The 21,961-nt window shown below is 36.9% G+C and overlaps 3 protein-coding genes across 12 annotated transcripts; all 3 read right to left on the reverse strand.

Annotated features, from left to right (window-relative positions):
• Nucleotides 1-43: 43 nt before the first annotated feature.
• Nucleotides 44-15,640, reverse strand: LOC135581719 (CLP protease regulatory subunit CLPX1, mitochondrial-like). 10 transcript variants are annotated; one of them, XM_065128007.1, is made up of 19 exons: nt 15,577-15,639; nt 15,408-15,483; nt 14,555-14,673; nt 10,220-10,280; nt 8,750-10,075; nt 8,549-8,610; nt 8,308-8,408; nt 8,123-8,202; nt 7,323-7,373; nt 6,157-6,231; nt 5,999-6,076; nt 4,447-4,503; nt 3,036-3,106; nt 2,831-2,930; nt 2,630-2,734; nt 2,188-2,250; nt 1,986-2,108; nt 881-1,024; nt 44-418 (listed from the first exon to the last, which is right to left on the reverse strand). In XM_065128007.1, the coding sequence occupies exons 5-19, from the start codon at nt 9,581-9,583 to the stop codon at nt 347-349; spliced, it is 2,016 nt and encodes a 671-aa protein (XP_064984079.1). In that variant the 5' UTR covers nt 9,584-10,075; nt 10,220-10,280; nt 14,555-14,673; nt 15,408-15,483; nt 15,577-15,639; the 3' UTR covers nt 44-346. The 10 variants fall into 10 exon arrangements, with proteins under 10 accessions (XP_064984079.1, XP_064984076.1, XP_064984078.1 ...); XM_065128004.1 differs by having other exon boundaries at nt 14,505-14,673; XM_065128006.1 differs by having other exon boundaries at nt 14,499-14,673.
• Nucleotides 14,279-15,831, reverse strand: LOC135626036 (uncharacterized). Its single transcript, XM_065131226.1, has 4 exons — nt 15,577-15,831; nt 15,408-15,483; nt 14,505-14,635; nt 14,279-14,395 (listed from the first exon to the last, which is right to left on the reverse strand). The coding sequence occupies exons 1-4, from the start codon at nt 15,829-15,831 to the stop codon at nt 14,279-14,281; spliced, it is 579 nt and encodes a 192-aa protein (XP_064987298.1).
• A 481-nt stretch (nt 15,832-16,312) lies between these two features.
• Nucleotides 16,313-20,587, reverse strand: LOC135624419 (PHD finger protein ALFIN-LIKE 6-like). Its single transcript, XM_065128012.1, has 5 exons — nt 20,325-20,587; nt 20,172-20,204; nt 19,517-19,742; nt 16,827-16,944; nt 16,313-16,734 (listed from the first exon to the last, which is right to left on the reverse strand). Exons 1-5 carry the CDS (start codon nt 20,422-20,424, stop codon nt 16,456-16,458), a joined length of 756 nt encoding a protein of 251 aa, XP_064984084.1. The 5' UTR covers nt 20,425-20,587; the 3' UTR covers nt 16,313-16,455.
• Between the last annotated feature and the right edge of the window lie 1,374 nt (nt 20,588-21,961).

A 21,961-nucleotide genomic window follows, 5' to 3' on the forward strand; every position in this document is an offset into this window, starting at 1 on the left:
TGCTTGCAGAAAAAAATTGGCGTAGTAAATAATACATGCATCGTAAGGTTAGAAGGAGGCAATTTTCAATGGAAAAAGCGATGCTTGCTTACAACAATGATAAATTACAATACAGATAAGATAGTAAAAAGAATTGAGATACTAACACATCGGTTTGCTAGCTGGGACTCTCCATCTCGTGGCCTTTATGAGTGTGATTATCGTATTATGCCTGCTGACAGCAAAAAAGACTTGGCAGGTTAAGAACTATGATTTCGATTTCTTAGCAAATCTGCTTTAGAAGAATATTTTCAGCTGCAGTGGTGTGTTTGTTTTAACCAATTAGTATTAGCCGGTCAGGAAGAAACTATAAGCTGACAACTACGGATGAAAGCTCAGATTCTCCTTCCACTTCATTCTCCGACTGACCATTGTTTTCCTGCAGATGGAATTCACATGTTAGCGTGTTCCTATGAAATAGGCTCGCAAGTATATTTGGTGCCACCACTATGTGTACTGTCCGTATAATATATCATCTATGTGATCGAGTCACTATTAATATGAACATTGTAACCAGATGCTGCGGATGCTTTATCAACTGTCCTACCCTGACATTTTTAGATAAGACTCACGCTAACATCTAGCAGCCAACAGGTATCATCTGGCTGAAGAAGCTTCATAGCTAGAGCAAGTGACTTTTTAGCTGTATCATGAGCACTGACACTTTGAAAGACATACCACTATAGGTTATGACCAGATTGATGACAAATGAATATCTTAATAAACCACAAATTCTTGGTAAAGGTGGTTTTGTTTTGCAGCTAATTAGTGTGAGGCCCAGCCTAAAACTTCCTTGCTTAAAGCTATCCATTAATGACTTCAAAAGTGATGTATGATTCACCTTGTTTCTGGCGAGGTAGCCCTCCAACGCACCATTTCCTCGAAGAATTTTAGCTCCACACCCTGATTTGTCAAGGGAGCCAATGGCATCTTCATCCACGACAATTGCATCTACTCGATCATTTCCAGTCTTCACATCTGGAATCTGAAACCAAGCACATTAAACAAATAGTTAAAAATAGGAAAAGAGGCCCTGCGAGCTTAAATGTCGGAACCAGATATAACGTATATATGATTATATGGATAATCTCTCTCTCTCTCTCTCTCTCTCTCTCTCTCTCTCTCTCTTTCAACTTGATTTCTGGTTTGCTTTTAAGGGCAGGAGAACGAATGCAAAACCAGAATCATGTGAATAGAATCCCCCACCATTATGTCTACAGAAGATTTAGAAACTTGACCTAGGTCTAGTCTTGGTCCTGTATTTAGATTGACACTCCAAAAGAGTTGACAGAGAAGACAACAGAGCAACAAAATGAATTTGAGAAAGTTTAGATCAGGCCATCATATATAGCCATGCTGGACTCTCATTTTCAATCCAGAAGTAAATCTAATAATCTGATTATGGAACTCTGAATTTGTCCAAATTCCACATCCTTTCAGGCTTGGGTATGGTCCGTTCTTTAGTGATACCCAGGGTAGTACCTGAATTGGACTCACGTAGCTAGCGAACAACTCTATAACATCCAGAAAAAGCAACAAAGTAAATCAAATAACTGGTTCCAGGTTTATGTTGAAGCTGAGCTAGCTTAATAAATGTAGTCATGATGCACTCAGAACCTTTTTGACTCTAGGTTAATCGGGCTCAAAGACACGGACGAATGCAACCACAAGTCTTGACAGATGTAGATGCTGTGTTCTTCAAACAGCTGCAAAATAGGAACTGCTCTACACATTCTTTCAGGCCGTGGTGGCACATGTTTGATTCAAAATTCCAGAATGCAACAATTTCCCTATTGTACATATGTTCTATAATTAAAGATTACATACATTTTTCTCTCTTAGAAGCATATTAGAGGTAATTGGTTGGCTAGAAGATCCACTTGGTGTATTTCACAGGCAACACTTTCATCCTATTTAACAAACATAACAGATAACTGTAATCTTACCTCATACATTGCTTCAGTAAGAGTACTTTCTAGAATAGCTCTTAAACCTCGAGCACCTGTATTTTTAACCATTGCTTTTCTTGCAATCAGCCTAAGAGCAGCGTCAGTAAAATGCAGCTTTACCTGGAAGTTAATATGATGAGAAAGAATACAAGAAGCAACCATGTCTGGAAGAATATAGTATGATAAGCCACTAGCTTACGTCGTTCAGACTAAATGTTTTCTTGTATTGTTTTCCAAGGGCATTCTTTGGCTCTGTTAGGACCTGAAGTTGGCACTGTATATGTTAATTTCCTCAATGATTATCAAGAGACACAAAAATAGAGTACTTCAACCAAAAGCTTTCACATTCAGACGTCAACAAGTATGGGAAAATTGAAAACGTGTTTCTGAAAACTGATTACATACATGATTCAATCAATTTCCAGAAAGAAGAACCCAATTCAGCTGATTCTACTGCTCCAAACACAAATCACATAATAAATTTTTGGTATACTACAAACGATCTTTTATTGGTCACTTAAACAGCAGCTAGAGCAGTGTAAATGAGATATTGAACCAACATGAATGTTTAAAAAAATGAGTTCAGCACATCAGATAAAAGAGAAAAACAATAAGATAGAAAAATAGTTGAATTATGTTACCTGAACAAGTTGATCTTCATTTAGAGATGACAAACTAACCAGAACTGGAAAGCGCCCAATGAATTCTGGGATGAGACCGTATGCTACAAGATCACCACTTTCAACCTTTGAAAGAAGTTATATAAATTCATCTTGTGCATTAACAATTACTAAGCAAATGATGAAAAGATTTCCCAAGATGTAAGTTATCTGAGAGCCCACCGATTCCATCAAGGTAGATGTTACAGCAGAATTGGTGGTCCCACCAGTTCTCAGGTTTGCACGTACAGGTGCACCAAATCCTATTGATGAATCTTGTCGTCTGTTGCATATTGAAAAATCAGGCCATCCTCATACTCCATGATAAGCAAGAGTATTCAGGGAAGACTGCTGCAAGTATTTAAGATCAGGAAATCCATCGCATTACCTTTCTGAAATAGTCTTTTCCAAATCAACAAAAGCACCACCACATATAAAAAGAATATCTTTAGTATTTATCTGCAGGTCATTGCAAACATGTGGTTAAAGCAATGTTAACCAGTAGAAGGCCAAGTATATGTTAAAAAAAATGAATCATCAACCTATTGTGCATAAAAGCTCAGTTGATGGAGTCCCTTATACACCCTTTTTTCTTTAATCTTTCAGGCTGTATTTGTTTATGTTAAGAATGGGTATAATGGTGGTTACAGGTTTATCCTGTTTATCTTAAGTCACAAAGGGTTCAATTGACCCAGTCAAAAGAGGTAAAATCTGAATAACCCCAAATTAAAACAATCCAACTAAAGGGTGCATTTAAATTCCCCTCCCTTTCTAGCTAGTTTAAAAATATTTTATTCTTGTTTTACAAATCTGAAAATTAACTACTTGTCCTGTTTTTCAAAGCAAAACAGAGACAATAGTTGATGAATTTGGTCAACCAAGAGGTAGAGTGTTCATAGAGCTGCCAGGAATCTCTTCGAAAGTATTTGACAAAATTAAACAATTCTTTGGCTGCTTCAAAATTTTTAAATCAGATTGCATATTTCTTTGTTCTTGCAAGTTCTCATGCTGTAGGGAGAAAAATATAATTCTTGTGTGGCAAAAGAAAATCAGTGAGAACTATGACCATGACTATTTAATGGAAAAGGAAAAGATCAGTTACATAAATTACATGTCTATATAAATCAAGAAAGAGCAGTAAAAGAATAGATCACCAACTAAATAAGGATCAGAGAGTTCTACTGCAGTGGATAACAAAAATTACTGAGAAACAAGAGCATGCGTAGAAGAATAGAAGAGTGTGAGAATAGAGGGACGTAGGAAGAAGCAGAATGATTGTGCATGGAAAACAACCAATCTATAAGGAGTTGAATCTGGACTCCAGAACATAATGCATCAGGAACATGCACCCAATCTCAGTTCAATAATAATGTACTTGAAAATTTTAAAAAATTCCAGCAGTAATCCGAAATTGGACTCTTAAACAAATAGTTATTTGTTCAAACAGCTGTCAGATTATTTACTTGGAGACAAGCTAATCTCAAAATGGACTCTTAACAAATAATTATTTGTTCAACTAGTTGTCAGCTTATTTACTTAAAGATGAACTTTTCACTTACCCACGCATCACTAACACCTCTGAAAAATGAAAAGGAGAAACACAAACAAATCTGTATTTTGTCCTCATAATAAATGCACGCATTTAAAAAGGGAAAACATTGCATTATGGATCATGGATTTCTCATCAGTAAAAATAGAATCTTCAACTAAGAAGTATATTTGCAGGCTTCAATTCACAACATTAGACAGTATCTTAAAAAGTAGTGCAAGCTTCTTTCAGAAAAATGTCATCAAATTACCTGTATGGTTTCACCACGAGATTGCTTCCGAGCTCCTTTCTCAGGAACACTGACCATCTGAATGGTGGATTACACTCAATTAAAAAATCAAGAAAAGATTCTCACTTAGTATGAAGTAACTTCATCACTAATAACATGAAAGAAATTGTACTTCTATTGAATTCAAAGCATCCTGAGAAGAGAAGGGCTCATTCAACACGTGAACAACTTATCACATAGAAAGATAAAATGAATAGACCATGTACAGCCCATCAAACTAATAATGGGAGTTTTAAAGTTTTGGTTCTGGAATACATTTTGGTCAAAACTCTCAGCTTCACACATCAATGCTTTAAAAGAATTCATGAAAAGAAAAAAAATCATATAGGAAAATGGAAAAGAAAAAAAGATCATATTGGAAAATGGAAAATCAGATGTCTTAAGTCTTAACATACACAACATGATGTCACCCATTCAAAGGTTAACATCCAAAATTTTATTCTCCTTTTTGTTATAAACAGGTTTATCTGGAAAATTCATGTTTAAGTAACGAGTGAAATGTCAATCATATTTATCCTGTAACTTTATTTTGAATAAGAAAATGATAGTTCTCTGCTTTGATGTGTACTGGCATAACCAGTTGCCATGTGCTATATTAATTGCCATAAACAAAAACAGTTCTAAATCTCTGCTACCAAGTTCTATACTAAAACGAAAATGTTCTAATAGGAAAATTTCATGCAATTATAAAATTTATGATATGGAAAAATGGAATAGATTATGCTCATGAAAGTAGAAATCCTTCCATCTACTTAATGCATTTGACGGCTGGAAAATAAAGTAATACTAGCAACCTGAAAGGAAGGTCATCTCACCCACTAGTTGTCAAAATTAGTCTACAAAGCAAGAACACTCATATTTTGCTCTCAAAATGTTTGGGGTTGACTACATGGATCTATTCCCACCATGAAGCTCTATAATATTTGTAGTCAGAGCCATGAAATTTTTTTTTAAAGTACTTGTAGGTCTTCCTCTGCTTCTCGTTGCACTAGATCCTAATTGACTCACCTGTTTATCTGGTGGGTGAAACGGTCATAGTCTCCTATTTCTGGAAAAGCCGGCTCTTGGGCAGACTAGAGGACAGGATGCCTTTTCATCTTTTGAAGATACCTCAGAGCATACGCCCTTCCTTTAAAGAGCTTTCGATAGGTTCCTACTTGCTAGTCATCGAGCTTTAGATAGGTTCCTACCTGCTAGTCATCATCGTGCTAGATTCCTTGGGATTGGGAAAGTCCTTCTGTAATAAATGAATGATGATTTTCCCTCTCTCTGGACTTCCGTAAGAATCTATGAAGAATAAATGGTACAGATCTGGCTCCGCACAAGATAATGTAAGAGGCCATATTAGCTGGATTTGCATCTGGAAGGGCTCTGTAAGGTTTAGGTTTTCCCTTGCCAACTATGGAATCTGGGGATGGGGATCTATAGTTCTTTTAATATGTCTAGATCACCTTCTTTGGACTGAAAGAAAACAAAGATGGAACTGAAACGATCATGAGTAACTGTGACTTACAGTTCCTTCTAGCATTTTCAGTAATGCCTGCTGAACACCTTCTCCAGATACATCTCTGCTAACATTTAGACTCTCAGCCTGCAATACGATCTTGTTGATAAATATCTATCCTACCAAAATTCACCTATGACTAACTAATAATCTTGATGACAATAAACCTTTTTAGCAATTTTATCAACTTCATCAATGTAGACAATGCCTTGTTGAGCTGCTTGCACATTAAAATCTGCTGCCTAGACATAAGAAAAAAAACGGAAAGATAAACATTTGAGCATAAGCTAATAAAGAAGAGCACAGCATCATAATGAGAATAAGACAGGAAAAAGGCAGTTAAATACTCAAACCACATCTAAAGAATTATTTCAATCTTAAAATTACATAATGACAGTGTGAACATTCAATTCTAGGGGACGATGCATTAGTTATCAAATGCAAGCTCAGGAAGAAGTATACAAGTATCAGTGGCAGGCTTATATGTATCTATGTATGGTGAGAGAAATGAGCAAATGAAAAAAGAACTGAGAGCAATGTTGTGCTTAGAGGGAACTTTTCTTGATATACAAATCTGGTGCTTTTAGCTGTACCATGGAAAGGCAAATATCACTAAAGACATATATATTAACTGTTTCTCTTTAGTGGGAAAACAAACAAAATAAGGCTTCAGAGGGAACTGCAAGACAGAAAACCAGTGGGCTAACAAACCACGCTTCCATCTAATTGGTACTGACTGACACAATCAGGATTTATATAAACTCTTCTATTTTAATTTCCTCCTCTTGTTAGCATGAGGTTTTCATTGTGTCCCATATATATAGGGGCAATCTTCCCTGATCTTCTAGCATCTCCAAGCCCTACCAAAATATCTACTAGTATAATTGAAGAAAGAATTTATTAGCAAATTGTGACGTCTTTCCTACTCATGTTCATTAAACGATCAGGTAAAATCACGATCCTAAACATATAATGTCAGACAAGGAATGTCAAAATATATGAAAAAAAGAAACTAGTATTCACATTATGCAAATTAGAGAGCGGCACAGTAATAACCCTGCAAACCATTCAAAGAGTTGCTGAAAACTTGATAAGGAAAATACTAAATTTGGTTTTTTAATAAAACTTGTGCATATTCTTCTTATCACCACCAGCTACCAATTGCATGATTGTCTAAGTGATACAAATTTGTTCATGCAAGAATGTTAAATGCAAAAAGAAAAACAATAAGCATCATGGATAAATATAACACCGTTAGAGAGAACAGATGACAAAAATGTTAAAATCAGGCAACTTGATAAAATACTTGTGCATAAATAATCCAAAATCATACCGCTAGTAACTTGTACAATATTGATTCAACGTCTTCTCCAACATAACCTGCCTGCAGGACATTTAACCACCTTCAGTTTCTAGTAGAGTATATCCATGTCTTGTGAACAGGGCTGGGTGATTTATGCATGTTTTTATTCAGTAAAGTACAAAGTTATTAAGTATAAAATGAACCTCAAAATTAAAGCCTGCTAGAGCTAGTAAATGAAATTAAACTAATGTCCATATGAATTATAGCCCAACTTCAAAGTTGAAAAAGTAAAGATAAAAAAGACAGCCACTGGCCACAAAGGTAAGCCAGTATTGCACTATTCTTGTGTGATTCGGATTAATTCATCTGAAGCCACTGAGAAGTCGAATTCGGATTAATTCATCTGAAGCCACTGAGAAGTCGAAATAGGTGAACCAAACAGCATAGCAGAAACTTGAATCCAAGATTTTTAGGATATAGTTTCATCAATTTACTTGTTTCGAATATATCTCTGATGTTTGTTAAAAAAAGGTCATTCCAAGCAAAAGATGGCTCATAACTCTTAGGGTGCGACAGGATGGAAGTGTTGCAATTTGCTTACAATATGATGTACAGAAAGAATGACTGCAAGTAAATGTGTAAGAAAACTCGATTTCAGTTTCTTTTTGTACAGTTGCATTTTGCAAGTCAATTAAATTTCATAAGTTGTCAGAACAGAACAAAGATACTGAACTTAAAAAATAGATCCCATTTAAAAATCAGAAACGAATACCAAGTGAGGGAAAAGCTAAATACTCTGCTGTAACAGTAAGTTAAAGCAATGTACCTACCTGTGTTAATGTTGTTGCATCAGCAATAACAAATGGTACATTAACAAACCGGGCCAATGTTTTTGCTAGTAAAGTTTTCCCTGCATTAAGACATTATGAAAATCAGAATTGGGATGTGATAGATGACTTCATATAGTCCCTGCCAAATGCAAACTCTATTAAGACCCAGAAAGATGTTATTTTACCTGAGCCAGTTGGGCCCATCAACAGTACATTGCTTTTTTCTAGCTCAACATCATCATATTCATCTTTTTCTGCCTTAACAGTATCTGAATCAACCCCAGAACTGAAACATGGAAACAATGCATTCAGTTCAGGATATCCACTGAAAGTGTTACATAGTTTTCATGCCAATGAATAGTGCCTACAGAAGAAAAATAAAGAACATACACCATTGTGAAATATTAAGGTTAGATTTTGACTAACCCTTTCTTTGTAGATGAGTGAGAGATTCTTTTATAGTGGTTGTAGACAGCCACAGCTAGCACCTGCATTTGACTTTAAGAGGCTTCAAAATCAAATAAGCTAAAATATATAACCATAAAAAAAATCATCGAATATATAATTTGTAAAACAAAAAAAATGTAAAGTCTCATGATTAGGCTATAAATCAAGAAAAAGGGCTACCTTTTTGGCACGGTCCTGCCCAATTACAAACTTATCGAGTGCCTTACATATCTCCTTGGGAGTCGGCAGATCCTTCCCTAGATTGGACCCGCCCCATGCCTCCTTCTTACTTTCTCCACCACCACCAGCAGATCCTGCACCTCTGCTACTCCTTCCATGCCTCTTTGCTCGTGCTAATTCCAGATGAGCTTGGGACGGCGGTCCTGGTGGTTTGTGGACCGCTAGTTCATTCCCACCCGGAGGCGACGGCGGCACTGGAAGGCCCGGCATTGGTGGCCAATTCTCTGGAGGATCCCCACCGTACATCGACCGCAGCATATCCCAAAACGAGGCTTTAACCCGGTCACTAGTCTGCACCTCTCCGCCAGCAGCATCTCGATCGCGATCGCCCTCCTCCACCCCCGTCACTCTCCCTACCTCGACAAAGCTACCTTGCAGCGGCACGAGCCGATTCGGCAGGAAGTAGAAGGAGGACCGGCAGCTAGGGCAGAGGTTGAGAGCCTGGTACCCGCCGCCGCGTCGGCGCACGTCGCCGCCTCCGGCTGCGGTTGCGGCAGCCGACGGCGAAGGAGGCTGAGTGGCGAAGAGGACCTCCATGTGCTTGGAGCAGCGAGGACAATTAGCCTCGGCCCGGATCCGGCGAAGGTGGGTCGCATCGGTACCTCCGCCGGCGCCCGACCTGCGGCGCACCTGCCGGCGGAGGGAGGGGGAGGCGGCGCCGAGGAGATCGCAGGGAGGCCGGGAGCAGATCTGGCGGCAGAGGCGTTGGTGGTGGTGGCGGGCGGCGGAGGCAGCGACCGCCCTCAGCTTCCCTCGTATGAGAATTCCGGACATCTCGGCGAGAAAGGGATAGATGGCGAGGGACGGAAATCGATTTATTTATAGATGGGATAGAATGTCACTTTTGAGGGACGTTGATGGATTGATGGGGGACGGAGAGCCATCGGATGGGGAACGAGACGAGATGGGAGGGATGGAGACGAGAAGGAACGGTCGTGAAACGGTAAACCGTCAAGTGGAGGAGGGGCGGTCGCGGATGCGGTCGCGCATCAATCTTGCATCGTCGACCATCCGGTTTACCAAATCAGGTACATGCCGATGCGCTTTAAGACTTGAGGTCGAGAGGATTAAGGTAGATGAAGCCATGGATGGAGCCCGTTTAGAACAATAGCCTCGTCTCCTGAGTTCACATGTTCAGCTAATAATAAAGGTAACAGAAGTAATACCACCTCACATGTGGAGTCTGCATCTCACTCCTGGAATAACTTCGAGATCCAACATACTGTTGTTTATTACTTCCTAGAAGAAAATGGCATGTCAATCCTTCTGCAACAAACAAATATGACAATTGGCATTTGGAGTCTTGTAGCACCACCCTCTGTTCGATATCACGATAGGGGAGGCAGAGCAGCCACCAAAAAACCATGGATCAGCAGACAAGATAGAAGGTAGATGAGGGTGATGTAGAACCTGGTGAAATGATGGTTTGTTTGAGGCTGTAGAGACTTCATTACCTGGGGGGCCTCATTCCCTGCAAAAGAGTAATGTGTATCAGTTGCAACTAGGGCAAGAATAGAAACCTGGAGAATGCACCAGGGAAGCATCTTAATTATTTATGCTTGAGTGTTACAATCTCTCACTGTTTTACTTGCGTCACAAACTATATATGCCTAAAATGAAACAGAAAACAGACGACAGTCAATGATCTTTATAAGCAAATCACACTTCACAAAGAAAACCGCCTAATTTAAGAGCTCCCAAAGTGATACAGTCAAGTATTTCTATAAGCAGATCCAATTTCATAAAGAAACCTTTTCATCAGGAAACTGCAAAACAGCATGTCAGCCTCAAACTTTCTTCATGAAGTTAGTTTGAACTGATTTCTCAATTAAGAATGAACTCATTTCTCAATCTAGAGTGAACCAACGCAGTTAAAATAAACATGGTAGAATATTCAACATACAGAAGAAATATGTGAGCCAACATGGTGGTTTATAGAATTCACCGTCAGAAGAAAAATCCAATAATTGGACCTAATCTAATGCAGCATACACAATGCTAAAGCCAAAGCTTCACTTGGGTTAATTTACAACCACTGAAGTTCTACCATTTATGAATTAAAGCTTTTATTTAAATAATAAATGGAAATGGTGTTTAGGTATTCTAAATTACTCCTCAAAAAATAAATGAAAACATTGATTAGGTGGACCAAATCACTCAAAAACATTTCAGGTGTGAAGCGGTAAATCACAGGTCTGATGTATGGGGCGCACATACATAGGCACCCATTCAACAGGTCCAGGAGAAATGACATCAGTATTGACAATTCTAAGGGGAGTCAACCAACTAGTTGGTCCAAGTAATGATAATCCAATAAGCACTTTCGTGTCGCTGGCAGAACAATATAACAGTCTCAAAGATGACAAATAAAATTTTGCATTTATGCTGCAAAGCACATTAATATGCACTTAAGACGCTTGATAGAATCAAACACCCTGAACGATTCCCAGCATATTCAGATTACCTGTTCAAAATCACTGGCATCAAGTTCTCCTAGACATGCTTGTTAGGAAAAGTTATTATGCATCATCCAGGCTCATTAATAAAAGGAAATTCAGATGAATGCTTCGTGTATACACTCCAGAAAAATTCAACTGTCAATCAGATGTTGCAAACAACGAGTGACATGCAAGAAGCCAGTATTTTAGCAGCATAGACCGCACAAATTTGCCAGCCATGTGCTCACCTATGCCCTTAATTTTACATATAAGCACAGTACAGTCATACACCCATGTCATGTCAATTGACTGCATGGTGCAGTATAGCCAGCCAGCACTAAGAATACATCAATTAATTGATCCTATCTCAGCTGACACCTTAAGCTTTTAGATGGACTAGCAAGCATTATAAGTTTAATGCTTGAATGGATTGGTAAACCCTTAAGATTTAATATGATAATAAAGCAATAGTCCCTTTGTCTGGATCTACAAATGCTACAAAATTTAACTTCATCACCAACATGCTAGGCTTTATCAACCATTTTGCCCTACATGTGAGGGGGTATTAATGATATAAATGAAAAAGGCGTCTCATCTATCTTCTTAAGCTTTTGGATGGATTGGCAAGGGTTAAAGTTTTAATAAGCAACAAAAACATTTACAAGAGCAACTTGAAGGATTCTGCTGATTCACAGTCATACATGCCATTTAAATTATATTTATTATGGTCCAAGTCTGTGCGATATAACATAAGCCACAGTCAAGGACTCCAAATATCATGCTCCTTGGTTTCAACTTGTATCCACACTAAGCAAACATTGTGCCTAACCAGTAGACAGAAGACAACTTTAATAATTTAGATCCACTAAACTTAATTAACCATTATCAGGTGCTCCCTTGCGAGTTCCATACTAGTCAGTTAAACAATTCTGCTCTTGTTGAAGACTCGGCAACTTGTTTTATGTATACTATAAAAAAACCATTCTTCTCCATATGCCACTTTAATCTTCTCATCCTATGATCTTTCAAGTTTCAATCACTACTATAATATGTTGCATGGTGAATTTAAAAATGTAAAGCATGCAAATGGTGACATTCTCCTAGGAGGTTAGGAACCCAGGGGAAATAAGATGGCTTTGAAGATAGTTTGAACCAAAGAGTAGCCATGGAAAATCCACATACATAATTTAGTCATTATGCAATCTCATATATTTTCCCCTCTAAAAAACTAAGTCCTAATAACATTTCATGAAACTTCATAATTTGCAGATAAAACAACTAACCCCCTATGCAATTGATGAATATCATTATGAAGGATAATCAATGAATGCTGTCAACAAATAGATAACTGCCATAATCTGCTTCATGCAACATATGTTATCCAGCTCCATCTCTTATATGTGTGCTAGCCTCTCTGAGTCCTTCATTACATACTTAAACTAAAGAAACCACAAGAGTAATCTGGCATAGTGTCATGATGGAAAGTCCTCAATAGAACCTTGAAAGAAAATACATGTTTCTTGGCAAATATTGACATATTATTGTTATTAGTAGCAAAAAATGGAAATCGTTCAACATACATAATACTTACCAAACAACTCTAGATATTATCATATTTTATATTGTGAAGTATTTTCCAACTCAGTCAATAGTCTGGAGATGTTCAACAATGTAATGCAGAAATATTAAAGGTTAACATCATTGTGAAAATCAAATTCCGGCATTCAAAAAATATTTTCTTGTTAGTGCAAGCACATGAATTGTAGGTATGTTGCAATAAGGCATCCCTACAAGAATGTTTATGAAGACATTTATTCATTAATATCTCACAGATGCCACATCTTTTCATGGAAAAAAGTTTTACCCAAACAACCTTGTCTACTTAAACTCACAAAATGGTATTTGGAGTATCAAGAATTTACCTTGGATGTCCTCAGCTCAATTTACTGCCACTCTAAGAGAATCATCTGATAGTATCAACCTTGACAAAGCACCGGTGCTTAGCTTGTACTACATGATTCAGAAGGCACTGAGGCTTTGTACAAGTTTAAGTTTGATGCTCTTAGTGCTATGTTAAAGAACAAATCAATGTTTAGATCATTCAGATAAAGCAAATTTGTGTCACCTAGAGCTACCTGCTAGCCGGCCCAGAAACCTAATGATAATGCCACACGAGTTAAAAAATATGATAAGGATCAAACAGGCTATGGCCTGAATGTTCCTCTGAGTGAAATTTCATTGGACAAACTCAGACATAGGCGGAAGCAAAACGAGAAAATGATTTCAAAATAATTTACCCTACTGGTCATCTCTCATTTGCATTCAAATTATTCTAACAAAGGAAATGGTTTCTGACCACTCAGTACCACAATAGGAGGATGTCACAGAGAAAAGGAAGTGAAGAATTAGTATGGTGGCAGAAATGATGTGATAGAATCCGATTGTTTCATCACTCACAGCTGGCATGCTGATGATTGTTTGAGGTGATGGCGATGAGATTTGAAATAGGTAAACAAATGATCAAGTTCCCCAAATCTCTCGTGTAAAGGGAGAAAGAATATGATCAAAGAGCTATTTTATCTAGTTTTTGTTCAGGAATCCATGTATCATTCCTCCAAAATAACTAAAAATGGAAATAGGTTATTGCTTAATATTGAGTGCAATAAGCAAATTTCAGTTGCAAATGTTTGCCTACGAACAGAGAGATGAAGATCTCTTTATTAAGATAAAACAAAATAGAACAATATCATACTGAACTATATATATCCAGATTCTTTTGCACAATCAACATAAACACATGGCACCAAGCATTTACTATCATATCATTGATATTGATTAATGAACTCTCAGAAAAGAAAGAAGGCCAAAGAAATAAAAATACTTTAGTTAGATAATTATTCATTTTATTAATCCTACAAGAAACAAGAGAAGAAAAGAGGAATCTTGATCAAGTTGAAGTACTAAGGTTTCACATTTGCAGTATGGTCCTTAGCATAATCCATGGTATGTTTCACAAAGTATTAAAAATTCTTTAGGCAGATATACATGGATACAAAAAGGAGCCATAAGCAATGCACCCCAATATTTTTGCTGTTTCTGACACAGAGCCTTCTACAGCAAATATTAGGTCTAACAAAGCCTGCATTCCCTGTCAAAGGAATAGAATTATAAAAAAACAAGGATCCCAAAACTTAAATCATGTCACATATATCCTCATGGGTAACAGATAACATTTGCAAGAAGTGGCTCACATGTACCAGAGCAAATTTAGGATTGTTGGGACCAATCTGAGGACCAACATCTTTACCCCTAATTGTTGACTTGGCAGGTAGCATCTGAAGAAGCTCTGAAGGGGTTGTGTATCCATCCAGGTCTATCACCGTCCTGCCTAGTATGTGTATGTCATAAATCAGATGTGTGCAGTACCTAAAAAAGAAGGGAACATGTCCAAATGAAACAAGATCACTTCAATGGGAAACAATCAAACTGCTGTGAAGCATAATAATTGCAGCATGCAATGTACAAAAAAAAAAAAAAATCAAGGGTGAGATGATGGTGAATGATTACACAGAGATACCATCCATGTTCATTCTAAAGAAGGCAGAGAATTGATAGAAACTTCAACAAAAACAACTTAAGTTGCAGTTTAAACAAAAAACCAAAGCACCGACAGCCAAAGCAGTTAGTGAATCAAAGAATAGAAGGCCTAATGTTCTTAGTCACATATCTATATCCATCAGCAATTTTGGGGGAAAAACTATTCTATCAAATGCACAGAAAGCAACAACTTCTGCATTATTAATGTGACTAATGAAATCAAGGAATCTCATGAAGATATGAAATGTAGCCTAGAATGCTACGTATATGAATAATGAATAACAGGTGACCAGTGTTTTGCTACATGAATCTGGGATAACTCGTGAGACAGCTAGTCTTGAGAATAGTATTGTGTCTTAATAAGATGAAAACAGTCTATTTTTAATAATGATGAGAAGTTTCCAGCTACGGGCTGGTATGCTCCTTGAGCAGCCAACTCCATAATTACAGATACACACACAAACTATTAAACCCCAAAAGGCAGACGAATCCATTCATTCGTAGATCGATGCAACATCAATTTCGGCATAAACAAGTTTAACGGAACAGGTTCGAAACGTAACCTTCGAGAGCCAACAAAGTCCGCAATCGGGTCAGAGTCATCGCCCAATTCTTGTGCTGCGATCGCTCCTCGACAGCCTGCAAGATTCAAACTTTTACATCCCACAACGTTGTGCCTCAGAGAGAGGAATCGAAACAAAAGGTGAGAGCTTTGGAATGGGAGGGCGGGACCTGGGCGACGATGCCGGTGGGACGGAGGCCCTTGAAGGTATCCATGTCGCACTGCGTCATGAGCTGCTCGTCGGAGAGATGGATGTAGTTAGAAGCGGTGGCGGCAGCGGCGGCGTTGGTGGAGGAGGAGAAGGCTAAGCTTGTGGCGCGGGGGTTAAGGGTCCGCGGGAATTGGACGAAAGGAAGAAGAGAGGAAGTCTCGAGGGAAGTGACGGAAGCCCATCTAAGAGCCCTCGAGCCATCGACTGCGATCATAAAGGCAAGAGCAGATACCTAAAAGAGCGCAGCAGAAGTCCGTAGCAGTGGCCACGAAAATTCAACACTAAGGTGCATCGAATTTGCAGATTTGCCCCCCTCGGTTTTAATATTACATCTGGTAAGACGGAGTCCTTAGAAATCTCTTAATTCTAGTATTGCAAACACACCTCAGTATGAGAATCTATAATTAAAAATGTTTCTATATATATATATTGGTAGGCTGTCAACCCTGACAAGAAAAACACATAAGATCCTTGGAAAAGAGAGGACCAAGCATTCCATGACTAGGCAGCAAAAAAAGGATGAACAATTCGGATTCAGATGGAGTTGAATTGACCATGATGATTTCATAGTTCCAAACCACTCAATACTAAAAGTGTAGCTGAAATAATGGTGCCTTCCCTACCTCCCAAAGCACTTGGAGCTGAGAAAATTTTCAGATAACTCTGCTATAGTAGAAGGAATGAATAGCTCACGGTAAAGACTAATTCGAGTAGACTCCATAGAGACTGATGAAACTATGTACTTATAAGATGTGACACAACGAGCATAAAAGAAAAAGGGAAAACAAAATGCATCAGCAGATCATTTTAAGCTATCATCTGAAACAACCAGATAATTTTAGGTCCTCGCTCTCTTTTGAGAGCAGCATCTTGGGCACCTATACTCCTCGAGTTGTTCATACTGTTCAGGTGTAGTCCTCACACACCGTGCATGATACCATGTCACACACATGTTGCATAATATCCAGTATTCACTAAAAGCAAACCTGTTTCCACATGCACCACAGATGATACTGCTAGTGTCGTCTCCCATTGTGTATAGTTCAACATCATCCTCATCGTTCTCTTCCTTTTCTATCAAAGACAAGGGCAACCCCAGATTTTGTCGTCCTGAACCCTGAGAAACGTAAAGCAGGAAAGAGTAAAATTGCAAGATATACGAGGAAGAAGGATACATGGGATGTTCTAGCTAATGGTAATTGTACTCACACTTTTGGAGTTCGATTCACCCTCATTGCTCTTACTAAGGGTTATGGGCATCTTCACAGTTCCAAATATAACCTCATATATAGTAGGATTACTATTTATCATATTGAAAAGCCGTGACCTGTATCAGTTGCACCACAAACTTAATGCATGAATTAACACACATTCAATGGTATGCACTACAAAGCAGTACAGATAGTTTATGATTTATGAGGTATATGATGTCTTGTCACTAAAGTCACTAGATTTACATATGATTTTTATTGACTCGAAGAAGAGAGCCTATGATAAAATTTCTAAAAATTTATTATGATGAGTTTTAAAAACAAAAGATGTATCCATTAATTATATTGATGTTATTAAAGATACGTATGATAATGCAACAACTGATAAAACTATAGAGAATGTGTTTAGTGAATTTTCTATTAGCATATGATTACATCAAGAATGCACATTAAATCCCTACCATTTCACACTGATAATAGATAAACTTATTAATCACTTATATGATAGACCTCCCTGGTATATATTATTTGTTGATGATATTATCTTACTTAATGAGAGTCTAAGTGAAATTAATTATAAACTTGAGTTATAGTAACAATCCTTACAAACTAAAGTTTTTAGATTATAACTAAAACTAGATATATAAAATATAATTTTAATGATTCTAAAAATAGATAAGAGAATATAGTTAAATTAGATGAACAAAAAATTATTTTAAGTAAAAACCTTAAGTATCTTGGATCAATTATTCAACAAGATAGAGAGATCGATGAAGATATTATTCATAGAGTAAAGACATGATGATTAAAATGACGAGGGCCATTAGGAGTCTTAGGTGATCATCGAATACCTTTGAGATTAAAAGGATAATTTTATAAGAGAATTATGAGACCAATAATGCTTTATGAATATGAGCGTTGGGCAGTTAAGAAATAACATATACAAAAAAGTTTATATTGTCAAGATGAGAATGTTGAGACGAATATATAGAGTTACTAAGAAAGATTAAAAAAATACTTTTATTCGCGAACAACTAAGTAACATTTTGATAGAAGATAAGATGAAAAAAAATCATTTAAGAAGATATAAGCATGTGCCTAGAAGATCTTTGGATGCGATAGTACAAAAAGATGAAATGATCAATGTTAGTGGTACGATGAGAGGTAGAGGAAGACATAAAAAGGCTTTAATAGAAACTATAGATATCTCAATGATGATAAAAAATCCATATAATCGGTCCTAAATAGTTAAGCCTTATAATTTTGTTGTTATATGATGTCTCATCACTAGTTAATGAAATCCATTAAGAATCATCACTAGTTAATGAATTACAATAGCCCTGGAAACTTCAATCTATATTATGTATTTTCAGTTTTAGCATAAAATAAGGAAATGGGTACAACCACTCCACACACACACATACATATATATATACATATATATATGCACATATATATGTATATATATATACACATATATATACACACACATATATATATATATATAAATATATATATACACATATATACACACACATATATATATATATATATATATATATATATATACATATATACACACACATATATATATATATACACACGTATACACACACACACACACACATATATATATATATATATATATATATATATATATATATATATATATGTGTGTGTGTAGTCAGAATATCAACAATAAGTTAAGCATTAGATATTAATACAAAGAATTTTAGATATAATAAATTATCTGTAAATAAATAGACATTTGATAATAAATAATAAAAGCATGGCTGAAGTCTTTTGACACACTTAACGACATGTAAAAACAAGACTTTCATCTTAGTCAGGTCCAAGGTTCCCACCACAACAAAAATGACAATCTAATTCATTATTCATTCGATAGAGTTGAAAATCGAAATGTCAATATGCAACTCTATATGGTTGGTTTCATCTCATAGAAGTCTACAATTATTTAATAATTAGCAAAATAGTAAACTATTTATTTACCATTATTTGGAAAAGGAACAAACTTCACAAATAACACCAACAATGCTTAAAATGACATGAAGATATGACAATAGAAAATACCAATATAACTCATATTTCATGACATAAATGGTGGCAATATGTAGACTTAAATTCTAATACATTTAACCAAAAGCTGAATTGTTGAAGTTGTGTCCAAAGTGCACCACAAAGTACATTAATTATTTGGGAAATATCTCTAGACAAAAGCAAACCAGACTTCATTTTACATTAAGCACAGGACATAAACTTTTTAGTATAAAATAAAAATAAAAATAAAAATAATTCTTTATATAAAATAAAAATAAAAATTATTCATGGTAATATTTGTTAACACAGACAGCCACATAGTAATCATAAACGCTATGGGTCGACACAAAGCACAAGCCAATCCATAGCCATAGCAACCACGGACACCAGCCACATCAAACCCACATGAGATATTAAACACCAAAAAATCATATGCATCCCTGAGTTTAAGGGTGAGAAAAGCATCTAAATGATGATCATAATAGATAAAATGATGTGTTAGAACAGAATAAAAAGAATCTGCCTGTGTTTCTCCAATCGAGGAAAACATCTTAGTGATCAATTGATGCACAAATCTTCAGGCTAGGACAACAAGGTGGTGACTCATAAATCAAATCAAATTTACCTTACCTGGTCTCATCATCAAAGCCAGCACGTGCAGCAATATAGAAGGCATAAGAGTAAATCCATATATCGCTATGGATTGCAATATGAGCAATCCAGTCCTTCAATTTCATCTCATCTTTGGCGAAGTTAACCCCTAAGGATGGTTCAGGAAATTCGTGGGGAACAACAGGAGCTTCCTTTACTTCCCAAGTCTCATTAGGATACCCATAAAGACACATGTAGGGTTTTTCTGCAAAATAATCATATTACCAGGAATCATATTCAGTACTGTTTATGATAAATAATAGATGATTTATTTGGAGGTCATAGGACTTCACTTAGTTTTTGACACTGACAAACAAATCCATTTAAAACTGCAAAAGTTAGAAACACAAATCCACTAGAAAGAAGTTAGAACATCCTTAAATCAAATCAAAATGCCAAGCATTTTCTTCTTAATATTAAACAAGTTCAGGTGTTCAGATGCCTCCACGAAGCGCCTACACTGTTGACTTAAAAAGTTACCCATTTCAACTTAACAGTATCGAGTTTGTGACTAACGAACGTCAATCAACAGCCAAAACTCCAAGAACTAATAGAAGATAAGTAGAGGGATATGCACAAGGAGGAAACGTTCTAAGCAAAGAGAAGCAGACATAGAGATGGAGGGCTGACTCACCTGGATCGCACTGCTCATAGAACTTAATAAAATCTGCAACACCACCATCGAGAACAAAACACACGTTAACAGAAAAGCAGCAAGAACTGGGAAAGGGATCAAGAACAACAAGGGCTGCTAAAACTTCCAAGAAAACAGAGAGGAAAGAAAGACCAGTGGTGAGAGCCTTGATTAAGCCTGCTCTTCTGCCCAGGAAGTCCCGGAAAAGCATATCGATTGTCCAAGAAGTGATAGGTCTCCCATTCAGGTCCATCGGCGCGCGCTGCTTTAGACGGTGGGAAGACGATTCAGGGTCCCCAATGGCAGATTCTAGTGGGGAATTCAACTAGAAATGAGGAAGGAGGGTAACTTTCGGCGAGGAAGATTAGGGGTTAAGGATAGGGTTCGACGAGAGAGGAGGAGAAGAAGAGGGAGAAAATGGCGGAGGAATGATCTGAAATGGGTTTTGGTTCCCCGCTCCCGAGTTTGATGAGTTCAGGGTGGGGTTACGTCACCGTGGCGCAACCGTGACATCTACATTTGGACAAATGACGGTTGTGTCCTGGTGAAACTATGACTTCACCAGGTTGATGGGTCGGGCCGCCCAGAAAAGTTTCCCGGGTGGCGGCGGCCATAACCATGGGGCCCCGAGGTCTCGAGTTTGAAGACACGGTTACTATATAATTAAAGATATGACAATCAATTATTTGGGGATCGCTGCAACCTTAATTTACCTCAATTTCTGCATGATAAATTCTGATTAAAAAAATATTATTTTTAATTTAGATTTATATATATATATATATATATATATATATATATATATATATATATAGGATTGTCTAAGATATTTTTAAAGTGAACGTTATATCATTTACACGAAGATCGAGATAAAAAAATTTCTCAATCTAATCCTTCCAATTCAAAATTAGCAAATGGTCTCCAAATATGGTTCCTCTTGTTTGAAAAAAGAGAATCCTCTCTCTGTTCAAAATATATTTCTATATAAGGATGAGAATAAAGTTTGTAATTGATTCTCTCGTTACGATGAAAATGAAGTTGGTAATTATCTTCCTTATCATAGTAAATGATAAGGAAGCTTGTGTTTGCTTCCTTTGAATCTTTGTCCATGTAGGTAGATGAGTAGAGGATGACTTAGAACTCATGTGGCGATCAAGTGTTAGCTAATGGTAGATTTCTTATCAATTATCCCCTCTGAAAGCATGCTTTGGGTCTTTTATGAGAAGGGTGATGGGGATATAAACAGGAATAATCTTTGTATATGAACAAATACTAGAAGACCATAATACGCAACAAAATTAAATGAAACCACAATCAAATAGAACATCAAGATATACGTGAAAAACCCCTTTAATGTGAAGGGTAAAAACCATGGGACAAATTAGAGATAATCCACTATGAGAATAATGAATATACAAATCTCAATCTCTTGCCCTAAACCTTAGCAATAATCACAAGAGAATAACTAGGATACAAGGATCACGTCACTGCCTATAATATCTAAAACCTCCCCAAGTAATCATAGCAAAAGTCTACTATAGATTTGATCTAACCTGAGATGAGAACATTGCTAGATGATTGAGAACAACCTCTCTGCATTGTCCTTATCTTCTTCCCTTTCTTTCTCTTCCTTTTCTGCCTTATTTTTCTCCTTTTCTTTGGAATCTTGTGGCTGTTCTTTTCTCCCAAGTTGCTGCCCTATTTATGCCTTTTTCTACCTCCAAAACGTAACCACCACATCCCCTAATGTTAATTAGGGTTAGGTTAAGAGGGGGTAAGCTGTGGGCTGC

The sequence above is a fragment of the Musa acuminata genome, chromosome BXJ2-10 (genome assembly GCF_036884655.1).
Source record: "Musa acuminata AAA Group cultivar baxijiao chromosome BXJ2-10, Cavendish_Baxijiao_AAA, whole genome shotgun sequence".
In the NCBI taxonomy this organism is placed as follows: domain Eukaryota; kingdom Viridiplantae; phylum Streptophyta; class Magnoliopsida; order Zingiberales; family Musaceae; genus Musa; species Musa acuminata.

Excerpts from the sequence above, each read along its gene's own strand:
- LOC135624419 (XM_065128012.1), bottom strand. The coding sequence starts at position 20,424 with ATGGACCTGAATGGGAGACCTATCACTTCTTGGACAATCGATATGCTT. Across the intron at positions 20,205-20,324 it reads AATCAAGGCTCTCACCACTG|ATTTTATTAAGTTCTATGAG; the intron begins GTCTTTCTTTCC and ends GTGGTGTTGCAG. Across the intron at positions 19,743-20,171 it reads CTATGAGCAGTGCGATCCAG|AAAAACCCTACATGTGTCTT; the intron begins GTGAGTCAGCCC and ends ATTATTTTGCAG.
- LOC135581719 (XM_065128009.1), bottom strand. The coding sequence starts at position 9,583 with ATGTCCGGAATTCTCATACGAGGGAAGCTGAGGGCGGTCGCTGCCTCC. Across the intron at positions 8,203-8,307 it reads GATGGGCCCAACTGGCTCAG|GGAAAACTTTACTAGCAAAA; the intron begins GTAAAATAACAT and ends GTCTTAATGCAG. Across the intron at positions 2,931-3,035 it reads GAAAAGACTATTTCAGAAAG|ACGACAAGATTCATCAATAG; the intron begins GTAATGCGATGG and ends AATATGCAACAG.
- LOC135626036 (XM_065131226.1), bottom strand. The coding sequence starts at position 15,831 with ATGATCGCAGTCGATGGCTCGAGGGCTCTTAGATGGGCTTCCGTCACT. Across the intron at positions 14,636-15,407 it reads GACTTTGTTGGCTCTCGAAG|GCAGGACGGTGATAGACCTG; the intron begins GTTACGTTTCGA and ends TACACATACTAG. Across the intron at positions 14,396-14,504 it reads ACAATCCTAAATTTGCTCTG|GGAATGCAGGCTTTGTTAGA; the intron begins GTACATGTGAGC and ends TTCCTTTGACAG.